At 42.4% G+C, this 15,135-nt stretch overlaps 1 protein-coding gene and 1 long non-coding RNA gene across 3 annotated transcripts in view; one reads left to right on the forward strand and one right to left on the reverse strand.

Annotated features, from left to right (window-relative positions):
• Window positions 1-15,135, forward strand: part of LOC122452138 — a 62,149-nt gene that overhangs the window by 40,459 nt on the left and 6,555 nt on the right. Inside the window, exons 3-4 of the long non-coding RNA XR_006272593.1 lie at window positions 11,459-11,654; window positions 11,769-11,864. This is a non-coding gene — a long non-coding RNA (uncharacterized LOC122452138). The remainder of the gene's footprint in view (window positions 1-11,458; window positions 11,655-11,768; window positions 11,865-15,135) is intronic.
• Window positions 1-15,135, reverse strand: part of SMYD3 (SET and MYND domain containing 3) — a 726,401-nt gene that overhangs the window by 7,388 nt on the left and 703,878 nt on the right. For both annotated transcript variants that reach the window (XM_043485558.1, XM_043485559.1), the window contains one exon: window positions 12,526-12,634. In XM_043485558.1, the coding sequence (XP_043341493.1) occupies window positions 12,526-12,634 (109 nt within the window). The remainder of the gene's footprint in view (window positions 1-12,525; window positions 12,635-15,135) is intronic.

The following is a 15,135-nucleotide window of genomic DNA, read 5'->3' on the forward strand; positions in this document are numbered from 1 at the left end:
TGAGACATATATACACAAACACAGGGACATACTCAGTTGTGTATGGTATCTCTTCACACTTCTACTGGTGTCCTCATTTTACCAGTTCAAGAAACCTTACCTCCCTTTATGTCTTTTTCCCTCCCCTATTTTGAATATAATTGTCCTAAACATTTCCACTACATATAGAACCACGGAAGATAGTGTTATAAGTTTTGTTTCAACTGTCAAAGATTATCTAAAAAACTTACGAGGAGAATGAAACTCTATTTCATTTACCCTTATTTTTGCTTACCATGTTCTTTCTTCCTGATGTTCAAAGATTGCTGCTTTTATTACTTCCTTTCTGTTTAGAGAAATGCTTTAGCAATTCTTTTAGAAGAGATCTGCTGGTGACAAATTCCCTTAGTTTTCCTTCATCTGAGAATGTTTTGATTTCCCCTTATCTCTTGAAGGCTATTTTGCTGAATGCAGGCTTTTGGCTTAACAGTTCTTTTCTTTCAGTCCTTGAAAAATGTGCCACTGTACATTTGGCCTCCATGGTTTCTAATGAGAAAGCCACTGTAACTCAAATTGTGTTTCTCCTATAGGCAAGGTATCATTTTCTCATGCTGCTTTTAAGATACTGTTGTCTTTAGTTTTCAGAAGTTTGACTAGAATGCCTTGATGTGCATTTTCTTGGATTTTTCTTATTTGGATTCACTTAGCTTCTTGAATCTGCAGGTAGATATTTTATTTTCAGTGGCATTAATTACATTCACTACCACTATCCATATCTGTAACTTCTGCATTATTCCAGACTGAAGCTGTATACCCGCGAAACAAGAATTCTCTATTCCTTTCGCTCTTAAGTCCTGGGTACCACTATTCTACTTTCTGTCTCTGTTTTTGATTGTTCTAGGTACCTCACATCAATGGAATCATACAACATTTGTCTTCTTGTGACTGGCTTTTTTTACTTGGGGCTTCCCTGGTGGCTCAGCAGTAAAGAATCTGCCTGCAATGCAGGAGCTACAGGAGACACAGGTTCGATCCCTGAGTCAGGAAGTTCCCCTGGAGAAGGGCATGGCAACCAACTCCAGTATTCTTGCCTGGAGAAATCTCATGGACAGAGGAGCCTGGTGGGCTGCAGTCCATGGGGTCGCAAAGACTCAGACACGACTGAAGCGACTTAGCATGCACACAATGTTCAACGAGTTTCATCCATGTAGTTTCACTTTTAATGCTGAATAATATATCATAATATGAATATTCCAGCTTTAAACTACTCATCATCCATGGACATTTAAGTTGTTTTCACCTTTTAGCTGTTGTTAATAACGCTTGCTATGAACACTGGTATACAGATATCTGTTGAAGTCCCTGCTTTTAACACTTTTGTGTATATAACCAGAGGGGTAATTGCTGGATCAAATAGTCATTCTATGTTTCACATTTTTTAGGAACTGTTATACTGTTTTCCACAGTGGCTTTTCCATTTCGTAGTCCTGTCAGTCATACATAAAGGTTCCAGTTTCTCTAGTTCTGTACCAATACTTGTCTCTCTTTTGTGTGTTTCTTTCTTTGTTAATAATAGCTATCCTAGTGGGTGAAAACTAGTATCTCATTGATTCTGGTTGTTTGCATTTCCCTAATGATTAGTGATGTTAAGCTTATTTTTTATGTGCTTTTTGGCAGTTTGTATATGTTTTTTGGAGAAATGTCTATTCAAATCCTTTGCTCATTTTTGAACTGCACTGTTTTGATGTTGTTGAAATTTATGCATTCTCTATGTATTCTGGATATTAACCACTTACCAGAAATTTGATTTGCAAATGTTTTATTCCATTCTATGGGTTGCCTGTTGATTTTTACTATTTACTCTGTTGATCTTGTCTTTTGGTGCACATTTTTAATGTTGATGAAATTCAACTTGTCTATTTTTTCTCTGTTGTCTGTGCTTTTGGTGCCATATTGAAAGAAGACATTGCCAAATTCAGTATCATGAAGCTTTTCCTCTGTGTATTCTTCTAAGAGTTTTGTAGTTTTAGCTCTTATACTAAATCTAACCCACGCACTACTCTTTTTAATATAGTATTAGGTGAGGATCTATCTTCATTTTTTTGCATGTGGATATCCAGTTTCTCCAGCACCATTTGTTGAATAAACTGTCCATTCTGCATTGAGTGGTCTTGGCACTCCTGTCAACAGTCATGTGACATATATATGAGAGTGTATTTCTCAGCTCTCTCGTGTATCCCATTGACCTTCATGGCTGTCTTTATCCCAGTCCCACCTTGTTTTGATTACTGCAGTCTTACAGTAAATTTAAAAATCAAAAAGTATGAATCCTCCAACTTTTTTTTCAAAATTGTTATGCTATTAGGGTTCCTTGAGCTTTCATATGAATTTTAGGATGGATCTTTCCACTTCTAAAAAAAGAAAGCCATTGGGCTTTTGACAAGAGATTTCACTGAAACTATAGGTTGCTTTAGGTACTATTAAATCTTAACAGTAACAAGTCTTTCGATCATGAACATGGGATGTTTTCTGTTTATGTCGTCTTATTTTTTTCAGCAGTGTCATACTTTTCAGTGTATAGTCTCCTACATCCTTGGTTAAGTTAATTCCTCAGTATTCTATTTTGTTTACTGTTGATGTTCAGTCACTCAGTCATGTCTCACTCTTTGCAAACCCATGGACTGCAGCATGCCAGGCTTCCCTGTCCTTCACTATCTCCCAAACTTTGCTCAAACTCATGTCCATTGAGTCAATGATGTCATCCAGCCATGTCATCCTCTTTCACCCCCTTGTCCTCCTGCCCTCAATCTTTCCCAGCCTCGAGGTCTTTTCCGTGAATCAGTTCTTCGCATCTGGTGGCCAAAGTATTGGAGCTTCAGCATCAGTCCTTCCAGTGAATATTCAGGGTTGGTTTCCTTTAGGATTGATTGGTTGGCTCTCGTTGCTGTCTCAGGGACTCTCGAGTCTCCTCCAGCACCACAGTTCAAAAGCATCAATTCTTCAGTGCTCAGCCTTCTTTATGGTTCAACTCTCACATCCGTACATGACTACTGGAAAAATGATAGCTTTGACTATACAGACCTTTGTCAGCAAAGTTATGTCTCTGCTTTTTAATATGCTGTCTAGGTCTGTCATAGCTTATCTTCCAAGGAGCTAGCATCTTTTAATTTTGTGGCTGTCGTCACCATCTGCAGTGATTTTGAAGCCCAAGAAAATAATGTCTATCACTGTTTCCATTGTTTCCCCATCTATTTGCCATGAAATTATGGGACCAGATGCCATGATCTTAGTTTTTTGAATGTTGAGTTTTAAGCCAGCTTTTTCACTCTCCTCTTTCACTTTCATTAAGAGGCTCTTTAGTTCCTCTTCACTTTCTGCCATTAGAGTGGTGTCATCTGCATATCTAAGGTTATTGATATTTCTGCCAACAATCTTGATTCCAGCTTGTGGTTCATCCAGCCTGGCATCTCTCATGATGTACTCTCCATATAAGTTAAGTAAGCAGGGTGACAATATACAGCCTTGATGTGCTCCTTTCAGATTTTTGAACCAGTTCATTGTTCCGTGTCCGATTCCAGCTGTTGCTTCTTGACCTGCATATTGGTTTCTCAGGAGGCAGCTAAGGTGGTCCGCTATTCCCATCTCTTTAAGAATTTTCCACAGTTTGTAGTGATCCACACAGTCAAAGACTTTAGTGTAGTCAGTGAATCAGAAGTAGATGTTTTTTCTGGAATTTTCTTGCTTTTTCTATGATCCAGTGGATGTTGGCGATTTGATCTGTGGTTCCTCTGCCTTTTCTAAATCCATCTTGTACATGTGAAAGTTCTTGGTTCATGTACTGTTGAAGCCTAGCTTGAAAGATTTTGAGCATTACCTTGCTAGCGTGTGAAATGAGTGCAGTTGTATGGTAATTTGAACATTCTTTGGGATTAGAATGAAAACTGACCTTTTCTAGTCCTGACTGCTGAGTTTTCCAAATTTGCTTCCATATTGAGTATGGCACTTTCACAGCATCATCTTTTAGGATTTGAACTAGCGCAGCTGGGATTCTGTTACCTCCTCTAGCTTTGTTCGTAGTAATGCATCCTAAGACCTACTTGGCTTCACACTCTAGGATGTCTGGCTCTGGGTGCGTGACCACACCATCATGGTTGTCTGGGTCATTAAGACCTTTTTTGTATAGTTCTTCTGTATGTTCTTGCCACCTCTTCTTAATCTCTTCTGCTTCTATTAGATTAATACCTTTCATGTCCTTTATTGTGCCCATTTTTGCATGAAATGTTCCTTTGTATGTCTAATTTTCTTGAAGAGATCTCTAGTCTTTCCCATTTTATTGCTTTCCTCTATTTCTTTACACTGTTCACTTAAGAAGGCTTTCTTATCTCTCCTTGCTATTCTTTGGAACTCTGCATTCAGATGGGTGTACCTTTCCTTTTTCTCCTTTCCCTTTCACTTCTCTTCTTTTCTCAGCTATTTGTAAGGCCTCCTCAGACCACCATTTTGCCTTCTTGCATTTCTTTTTCTTGGCAATGGTTTTGATCACCACCTCCTGTACAGTGTTAGAAACCTCCATACATAGTTCTTCAGGCACTCTATCAGGTCTAGTTCCTTGAATCTATTTGTCACTTCCACTGTATAATCATAAGGGATTTGGTTTATGTTACACCTGAATGGCCTAGTGGTTTTACCTACATCCTTCAATTGAAGTCTGAATTTTGAAATAAGGAGTTCATGATCTGAGCCACAGTCAGCTCCCGGTCTTGTTTTTGCTGACTTTATAGAGCTTTTCCATCTTCAGCTGCAAAGAATATAATCAATCTGATTTTGGTATTGACCATCTGGTAATGTCTATGTGTACAGTCATCTCTTTTGTCGTTGGAAAAAGTTGTTTGCTATGACCAGTGCCTTCTCTTGGCAAAACTCTGTTAGCCTTTGCCCTGCTTCATTTTGTACTCCAAGACTAAACTTGCCTGTTACTCTAGGTATCTCTTGCTTTCCTACTTTTGCATTCCAATCCCCTGTGATGAAAAGGACATCTATTTTGGTGTTCTGGAAGATCTGGTAAGTCTTCATAGAACTGTTCAGTTTCTTCAGCATTACTGGTTGGGGCATAGATTTGGATTACCTTGATGTTGAATGGTCTGCCTTGGAAGTAAACTGAGATCATTCTGATATTGTTGAGATTGCACCCAAGTACTGCATTTTGGACTCTTCTGTTGACTGTGAGGGCCACTCCATTTCTTCTAAGGGATTCTTGCCCACAGTAGTAGATATAATGGTCATCTGAATTAAATTAACCCTTTCCCATCCATTTTAGTTCACCTTTCCCATCTCCTGTTTGACCACTTGCAATTTACCTTGATTCATGGACCTAACATTCCAGATTTGTATGCAATATTGTTCTTTACAGCATCTGAGTTTACTTTCACCACCAGACACACCCACAACTGGGCATCATTTCTATTTTTGCTCAGCCTCTTCATTCCTTCTGGAGCTATTTCTCTGCTCTTCTCCAGTTGCATGTGGAACACCTATTGACCTGGGGGGTTCATCTCTCAGTGTCATATCTTTTTGCCTTTCATACTGTTCATGTGGTTCTCAAGGCAAGAATGCTAAAGTGGTTAGATGCAATTATAAGTAGAACTGTTTTCTTAATTTTCTTTTGGCATTATTCCCTCTCAGTGTAATTAAATGCTGCTGACTTTTGTATGTTAATTTATATCCTCCTGCTTTGCTGAATTTCTTAGTCATTTTATCTCTGTTTTTTCGATTGGACAGCTTATATTGCTCTGTCTTCAAGTTCATTAATTCATTCTTCTTTCTGTTCTGTTGTTAAGCTCCAGTCTGTATGTTTTGGTAGTTGTATTTATCAGCTTTTAAATTTCTGTTTGCTTTTTCTGTGTTAATTTCTTTGCTGCAGTACTCTATTTTTTCATTTGTTTTGAGGATGTTTGTAATTACTATTTAAGCATATTTATCATGGGCTTTAAAATCTTTGTCAGATAAGTCTAAAATCTATTATCTCTGAGTTGGCATCTATTGATTGTCTTTTTTTTTATCAAGATTAAAATCTTCATCTTTCTTATGGTGAGTGATTTTCAATTGAAACCTGGACATTTTGAGTATGACACTGAGATTCTGAATTTTATGTCAACTTTCTGTTTTAGCTGGCTTTCTCCACCATTGCTCCAACAGGAGTATGGTGGAGGATATCTTGTTTACTGCCTGGTAGAGGTACAAGTCCAGGTTCCTCACTTGGCTCCTTGTCACCGCTGGGATTACACTTTCTGATAGGTAAATTTCTATTTGTTTCCTTTAATGTAACTTTTAATCACTATGCACTCATTTTAGGATCATTCTCTCATCTTCTCCTTTCTTGGCTCAGAAACATACTCTTCAAACTACTGTTCCCTATTTCAGGTTAGTAGGGGCCTGTCATAAGTACCAGAGTCAGAGACTGTCAAACTCCTCTTTGAAGGCATCACTGATGATTATGACACCTCACCTCTGCACACCTTCTTGTCCTCCCCGTCTCCCTCCCATCTGTCCATATGTGTGATGATTCACACTTAGAGGAGAGATTTTTAACCTAGAGACTGCTAGCCTCGAGAAAGTCCATGGAGAGTCTTCAAGTGGTCCCTATATCCCCTTTCCCCACCATATATACATATATAAATGTTCTGTGTGTGTACATTTTCTCTGGTGAGTCAGTGGTTCTCACAATATTCATAAATAAGAACATGACCAAAGAGGTTAAGAATCATTGTAGCAGATTAAGAAATGGGAACAATAGATGTGCAGGCTCTAAGTCATCAATTTAAGGGGGAGGACTTGAAATCAGGGTGCAGGCTGGAGTAGACACACACCAGCTTGTGCTCGGAGCTTTCCTTGAATGTGCTGAAATAGCTCATAACTGTGGGTGTGAGAGGAGCCCTGTGTGGGACTGAGCCTGGGCTCCCTATTCAGGTCCAGGAAAAGCTTAAAAGATCCTCAAAAGGTAAAATGCTTCAACGTAGGAAATGAGAAAAGAAAAAGCACTACAGTGTAATTTACATCTCAATAAAAATGGCTATTGAGGGGGATGAGGTCTGACTTCTTCCTTCTGACTTCAGTTAACAAGGCACTGCTAACAAAGCAGCTAGTCTAGCCAGGGTGAGGGAGTCAGCAGTGTGCAGAGCTCACGGGAAAGAAGCAGGCTCCCTGATAAGACAGCCCAGATGAGGACGGTTGCCCTTAAGGTCTAAGAAGTCAAATTAGTGGCTAACAAAATTCTTCTTAGAAATAAATGAAAATAGATTAGAGACAGGACAAAGCAGGAGGGAGGTACTGTGAAGGGACCCCAGGGCTGTCCTATGGCAGCAATCACAAGAATTTCAGCTGAGCCCCATGGAGATGGGGGCCTAAACCAAATCAGAGCTGGGCTAAATGGATTCCTTTCCTGGAGGAGGCTGGACCTAATTGAATCTGTAACGCATTTTTGTTTCTGAAGCTTTTCTCATTTTTGTTCCAAACTCAGCCTTTGGAACCATTATTCAAACTCTTTCTTCCATCCTATTAGTTCCAGAGTTTCTAAGAAAGAATATCTAGGGGTGCCAGTCTAAAAAGAACATCAGTTTATTTTTTTAAAAACATTTATTTATTTTGGCTGTACTAGGTCTTCATTGCTGTGCACGGGCTTTCTCTAGTTGCAGACAGCGGGGACTACTCTTCGTTACACTGCTCAGGCTTATAATCACAGTGGCCTCTCCTGTGAGGGAGCAGTCTCTAGGCTCACAGCCTTCAATAGTTGCATCTCACAGGTTAAGTAACTGTGGCTTATAGGCCCTAGAGCATAGGCTCAGAAGTTGTGGCATATGGGCTTTGTTGCTCTGTAGCATGTGAGATCTTCCCAGATCAGGGATCAAACCCATGTCCCCTGTGTTGGCAGGCAGATTCTTATCCACTGTGCCACCAGGAAAGTCCAAGAACATAAATTTTAAAAGGCAAGTATATATCTTTCTTTTCCTTTCTCTGGGTCACCTGAGCCCTGAGAAACCTCAGGAGGTGAGTCTTTCTGCAGAATGAAACTGACCTGCTTCTAGACTCAGGTCCTGTGAACTTGCAAAAAGATGGAAGTGTGTGGGCCATCCCTCTGTGTGACACTGTGATATATAATAAATATGCACTTGGTCTTCATCCCTGTTTCTGGTGCTGAGCTCCTAAAACCCTTGGAATTTCTTAAGTGATGAAAATGATCAGGGTGTCTCTTGTTATTTTAATAAGATGACTTTTAGAAGCACCTAAATGTGGGGGCCGGTTGCTAGGATAACCATGTGATTAGAAGGTTGGAACTTTCAGTCCAACCCCTGATCTCTGAGGGAAGAGGAGCTGGAGGTTAAATCAGTCACCAGTGACCAATGATTTGACCAATCATGAGTCTGTAATGAAGTCTTCATAAAAACCCTAAAGGACAGAATTTGAAAGCTTCCAGGGAGGTGAACACATGGAGAATTGAGAAAAGTGGTACACTGGGAAGGGGCCTGGCACCTCCATGCCCTGTCCCCGTGCCCTGCCCTGTATGCATCTCTTCCATCTGGCTGCTCCTGATGTACAGCCTTTTATAATAAACGGGTGATCTAGTAAGTAAAATGTTTCTGGAGTCCTATGAGCTGCTCTGGCAAACTAATCAAGGCCACGGTGGGATCCTTGGAACCTGCAAGCTGTAGCCAGTCAGCCTGAAGCCGATGTGACAACCTGGGCTTGTGACTGACATCTAAAGTGGAAGAGGATCTTGTGAGCTGTGGAATCTGATGCCCCCTCCAGGCAGACAGTGTCAGAGTTGAGTTGACTTGTAGGACACCCAGCTGGTGTCTGAGAGATGTTTGTTGATGGGGGGAAACCCCTACTGCATGCTGGAATTGGGTGAGAAGAATCTTACTCTGCGAGTAAATGGCCAGCACAGGTCCATATGTGTTAGATTAAATTGGACAAACTAGACCTGGCTCTGCCTCAGTGGGACTCTAAGCCTTAGCTCCTTCGATTTTCAAATAGCCATGAAAATGCCTGGCCCACTGGCCTCAGATGGCCGTCATGAGGACCAGAGCATTCATGTACGCATGAGCATTATTAATACTTTCTAGTCCCATACAGGATTAATTTGATTATCTGTAAAATACCTACTTGGAGGTAACCCTTGTTGGGTACATCATATACTTGGAAATTTTCCTCCACAATATTTCTGTGGGAGAACATTCATATGGTAGATCTTCAATAAACATTTTCTGCCCAGTTGATCTGACTGACTGACCACCATTTACCAGAGCAGAAAAGGAAAGTTCTTCTGAGACTGCAGGAACATTCCAGTGTTCTTCTGTCAGTCTGGGTTAAAGATGTCAGACCAGGTGAATGAAATAGGAAGTGATGAGTGCCTTCAGGAATCCTAGGATTCTTCCTGTTGATGCCACTTAGAGATCAGGAAAAGACAACAGGGCTGGTATTCAACAAAAGCCAGCATAAGGGAATATCACTTTTGAGTATCCCTTTGTTCTTATTGCTCAGTTGCTAAGTTGTGTCTGCAGTGAACTGCAGCATGGTCGGCTTCCCTGTCCTTCACTGTCTTCCTGAGTTTGCCCAAACTTATGTCCACTGAGTCAGTGATGCCATCCAACCATCTCATCCTCTGTCGCCCTCTTCTCCTCCTGCCCTCAATCTTTCCCAGCATCATGATCTTTTCCCATGAGTCTGCTCTTCCCATCAGGTGGCCAAAGGATTGGAGTTTCAGCTTCAGCATCAGTCCTTCCAGTGAATATTCAGGACTGATTTCCTTTAGGATTGACTGGTTTGGTCTTCTTGCTGTCCAAGGGACCCTCAAGAGTCTTCTCCAGCACCATGGTTTGAAAGCATCAATTCTTAGACGCTCAGCCTTCTTTACAGTCTAACTCTCACATCATACATAACTACTGGAAAAACTGTAGTTTGACTATACAGACAGATGTTTGTCAGCAAAGTGATATCTCTGCTTTTTAATATGCTGTCTAGGTTTGTCATAACTTTTCTTCCAAAGAGCAAGTGTCTTTTAATTTCGTGGCTGCAGTTACAATCTGTAGTGATTTTGGAGCCCAAGAAAATAAAGTCTGTCACTGTTTCCATTTTTTACCCATCTATTTGCCATGAAGTGATGGCACAGGATGCCATGATCTTAGTTTTTTGAATGTTGAGATTTAAACCAGCTTTTTCACTCTCCTCTTTCACCTTAATCAAGAAGCTCTTTAGTTCCTCTTCGATTTCTGCCATTAGGGTGGTGTTATCTGCATATCTGAGGTAATTGATATTTCTCCCTGCAATCTTGATCCAGCCCACCATTTCACATGATGTATTCTGCACAGAAGTTAAACCAACAGGGTGACAATATACAGCCTTGTCGTACTCCTTTCCTAATTTTGGAACAGTCCATTGTTCTGTGTCCAGTTCTAACTGTTGCTTCTTGTCCTGCATACAGGTTTCTCAGGAGGCAGGTAAGGTGGTCTGGTATTCCCATCTCTTTTAAGAATTTTCCACAGTTTGTAGTGATCCACACAGTCAAAGGCTTTGGTATAGTTAATGAGGCAGAAGTAGATGTTTTTTGGGAATTTCCTTGCTTTTTCTATGATCCAACGGATGTTGACAATTTGATCTGTGGTTCCTCTGCCTTTTCTAAATCCTACTTGAACATCTGGAAGTTCTCGGTTCAGGTACTGTTGAAGCCTAGCTTGGAGAATTTTGAGTGTTACCTTGATGCTGTTTGAAATGAGTGCAATTGTGTGGTAGTTTGAACATTCTTTAGCATTGCCCTTCTTTGGGATTGGAATGAAAACTCACCTTTTCCAGTCCTGTGGCCACTGCTGAGTTTTCCAAATTTCCTGCCATATTGAGTGAAGCACTTTAACAGCATCATCTTTTAGGATTTGAAATAGCTCCACTGGAATTCTATCATCTCCACTACATTTGTTTGTAGTAGTGCTTCCTAAGGCCTGCTTGACGTCATACTTGAGGATGTCTGGCTCTAGGTGAGTGATCACACCATCACGGTTATCTGTCATTAAGATCTGTTTTGTACAGTTCTTCTGTGTATTCTTGCCACCTCTTCTTAATATCTTCTGCTTCTGTTAGGTCCTTGCTGTTTCGTTCCTTTATTGTGCCTACTATCTTTGCGTGAAATATTCCCTTGGTGTCTCTAATTTTCTTGATGAGATCTCCTGTCTTTCCCTCTATTTCTTTGGATTGTTCACTTATGAAGGCTTTCTCCTTGCTATTCTCTGGAACTCTGCATTCAGTTGGGTATCTTTCCTTTTCTCCTTTGTCCTTCTCAGCTATTTGTAAGGCCAGCAGCAGGATAACACGATGGCATGGAAAGTATCCCTTAGGCATTTGTTATTTTTCTCATATAAATGTGGACAGCCAGCCCCTAGACACTCCCTGAGAGATCCCATTTCAGGCCCTGGGTCTCTCCACTCTTCTGCAGGCAAGGGCATCGTGGCCCAGAGGACCTCGGGAAGGTGCTGCCCAAACTCCACACGCCAGTTCTCCGTACAAGTCACCAGTCCAGTGCCTGGACCAGAGGAGCACATGAGCTCTGCTTTTGGAAGCTCTGCCAGGGTGGAGAGGTCAGGACAGCAGAGAGCCCTGGGCCTTGGTGGCAGCGGAGGCACCTTGAGAGGGTGAGCACAGGTGTCATCCTTTACATCACATCCCAACATGAACCCAGTTCTCCCACTTGGTTGCTTTGCACTTATTCCAAGGAATGTACTGACTCTCCCTTCTTCTTCCAACAGTGAATACTTCCTGAGTCCCGGGGACTTTGCTTGATGCTGAGCTGGTTTCAGAACAGCCACAGAGACCTTGCAGCCTCCTGAGGGGAGGGGCCCCAGGTATTTGTGCTGTGTGGTGAGCGCTCAGCTGACAGGGGGGCAGACTGCAGAGGTCAGGGAGAAGAGAGCATCCCAGCTGGGCTTTAAAGGGTCAGGAGAGTTACACCAGGCCCAGGGGGCTGGGGAGGGCATTTAAGGCCGAGGAGACAGCTTTGAAAGGCCCTACTTGTGAGCATGCCTGGGGGGTGCTGAGTGTCTCAGTGTACACTGTCTGTAATGTGTGTGTGTGGAGGTGGGAAGGGAGGCCGGAGGTGAGGAGGCTGTGAAGGTGGTCCCCAGACAGGCGGTCAAGGGTCTGCAGATATAGACTGTTCTGTGGGCCGAGGGCGGGGAGGCATGGAGACAGATGGGTACAGCGGTGTCTGAGGTCAGTTCAGACCAGTTAGTAAGAGTTCATTGTTACATTTTCTGAGTTTTGTGAACTGGTTGATTTGACATTAGTAGTTTAAAATCAGTGATGGTGGGCATGTTCATATGATAAAAACTCATTGGAGTGTTTGCCAGTTTCTTTTTTTTTTTTTTAACATTTATGGGCATGTGTTTGTGCACAGATTCGTGTGTGTATTAATGCATGTGTCTGCACACTGGTATAGAGTTGATAGAAATCACAAGGAAAGGGCCTACCAACAGGCAGAAAGAACTGTGATTTCGGCACACTCACCAGCCTCAGATTCTTCATCGCTTGGGGAAACATGCCTTGGTGTAACTGCAGTTTGCCAACTTTCATTATCTGCACACCTCTGACGGGATGGTTTCCTGGGTAAAAAATCCTGGGAGAAAACAAATGGCAAGCAGTGTGAGTAGCTCTCACCCATGCAATCAGCGTTTCATCAGGAGAACACAAAAGTGGGAGCGAATGCTGGCTGTGAATGTCAACGAGCCCCTAAGCAGAACCAGCTTTGCAGCCTGAGAACACGATGCTGAGGGAGGAAGCTCACTGCTGGTCTCCTGCTCCCCGGAATGCCTTCTGCACTAGGGGAAAGTGACAGGACTGGAATGCCTCTCTACTGAACACTAAGAGAAGCTCCTGCACCCAGGAAGCCTTGGACCAGAAGCTGGCCTCTCAGTATATAATTGTTAAGTAAATCAGTGATACGCCCACAACCCTCCTTTTAGCCACAAAGTCCTCTGAGTCTCAGCTGCAGAATCTCATTTGTTGCAGTCCACCCTTCTTACTGCCCCTGTGTATTCATTCTGTCATCACTGGACTCCAGAGCTTTGGATTCAGACACCCCATCTGTGTTGGCCACCATGTCCTGCATGCAAGAACTCCACACATACCTGACCTCTTTCACACACAGCGGAATAGAAGAGAGTGTTGCAGTGGACTGAAGAATGAAAACCCAGGACTGTGTTTCAGACCCAGTGTAATTTCACCTTGACTCAACAAGAACTTACTAATATTAGAGTCAACAAAATGTGAACAGTTCGGCCTCTTCTTCCTCCTACATCGTCTATCCTGAGAGTCTCCTGGGCTCCTGCTGTATAAGTGAGATCGATCCTAGGGCTGGAGGAGATAGTACACTGTATGTATATATATATATATGTGTGTGTGTGTGTGTGATCTTTTCCCTCGAGGCTCATAATCCCATTAGACACAAGACAGACATTCATACAACAGTTTAAAAATATCACAGGATAGAGCATGACTTAGTACACAGCAATGCTCAGTTCAGCTGTGTGGAATGAACTGAGAAAATGACACAGGAGTTACAAAGAGGAGAGTTAAGACAATTGGTGGGATCAGGGAAGGTTTCCTGGGAGGAGGGGAACAGGAGGACTTTAACGGGGCTCCCCGGGATCTGGGAAGGCTTGTCTTGGCTGGGGCGAAATGGAAATGCATCCTTGCTGTTGAGTGGCTTGACTGAAGGTGTACTCCAGATGCTGCCTGTCCAGAGACCACAGGTACTTGCCTACAGGCCTCCAAAAGGTAATCCCAAGTCATCACTTACACGGGGCTTGCCATGTGCCAAGCACTGGTCTTCTTTTCACTTATGAACATGCCATTTAGGCTCTACTGTGAGGTGGATTTATCAAGAGACACATAATGTTCTCCAATTAGTATACTATCTGTACACCATTCCCTAGCCCTGAACCTCAGCTCTTGCCCACATGAAATGTGATATAGAAACTGTTCATTCAGGCTCTTAAAGAAATGGAAAGCAGTACCCAAGAGAGGGAGGTATTTAAATTAATAGAATGTTGGCTGTGTTTCTTTTAAAGAACTAAAAAGGGAGGGGACGGAGGGAAACAAAGGTGACACCTGGGTCCTGGCTTTTCCTTCATCTACTGAGCCTGCCAAGAGATCAGTCACGTCACCTCTCCCGCTTACAAAACGAACATCATTATCTACTTGTGTGGAAAAGATTTTAAGATCCCCGGACAAAAGGCTTAAGTATAGGACGCCATTGCCCTGTACTTAATTGCCTTGGACACTTTCCTTGAAAAGCACACCTGGATTTGGAACTTTATTTTATTGCTATGAATGTACCATAATTAAATTTAAAGGCCAAAAAGTAATTTCATACTAATAATCATTCTATTAAGTGGATGTCTGTCATGTCAGTTAGCAAAAGCAAAGAAAATCTTGGGTTCTATGGTGGCAGAGAAAGTGGTGCATATAATTACTCCATGACAGGTACCTGCTCTAGTTGCTTAAAGATATTAAAAAAACGAAGTGGAATTTAATCAGGAGAGGATAAGGAAGTGTCTGGGAGGACTTCCACATAAATATTTACGGAGCAGCCTCGCAGCTCTGGCAGGGGTGCTGTGCATGTGCCGGGGTTGTTTCTGGAGGCCTCCCAGCTGACATATGGAATAAGCATCATGATTACTTGCCGGAATAGCACCCCAAGGAAAACTGGTGAAGCTCACTCCTGCTGGGAGAAGGTCTCTACCCAGGGCACGGCTTTCATCAGCTTTCTGCATGTGACAGTGATGAGGAGGGAGGAGGCCTGCAAGAGGTCTTCATTCACAGGACCGTCAGGAATCAAGGCCAGCCAGGCTGAGGGCCTGAACCAGAGAAGGAATGAAGGATGCCCAAGGACTAAAACAGGGGTTTGAATGGGAAGGTGAGACTCTAGAGGCAGAGAGACCTGAGGCAGGATGGTGGTAATGAGAACAGAAGAGAAGGAGCTGATGTGAAAGATGCTCTGCAGCTGATCAGATAGGACCTGGAGACCTGCTGAGGTCTGGCAGTCAGAGTTGACTCCAAGATTCAGAAATCGAAATGCTGCCACAAAAACACAAGCAGACTATAATAACAAAATTT

This window comes from Cervus canadensis, chromosome 13 (assembly GCF_019320065.1).
Source record: "Cervus canadensis isolate Bull #8, Minnesota chromosome 13, ASM1932006v1, whole genome shotgun sequence".
NCBI classification, from domain to species: domain Eukaryota; kingdom Metazoa; phylum Chordata; class Mammalia; order Artiodactyla; family Cervidae; genus Cervus; species Cervus canadensis.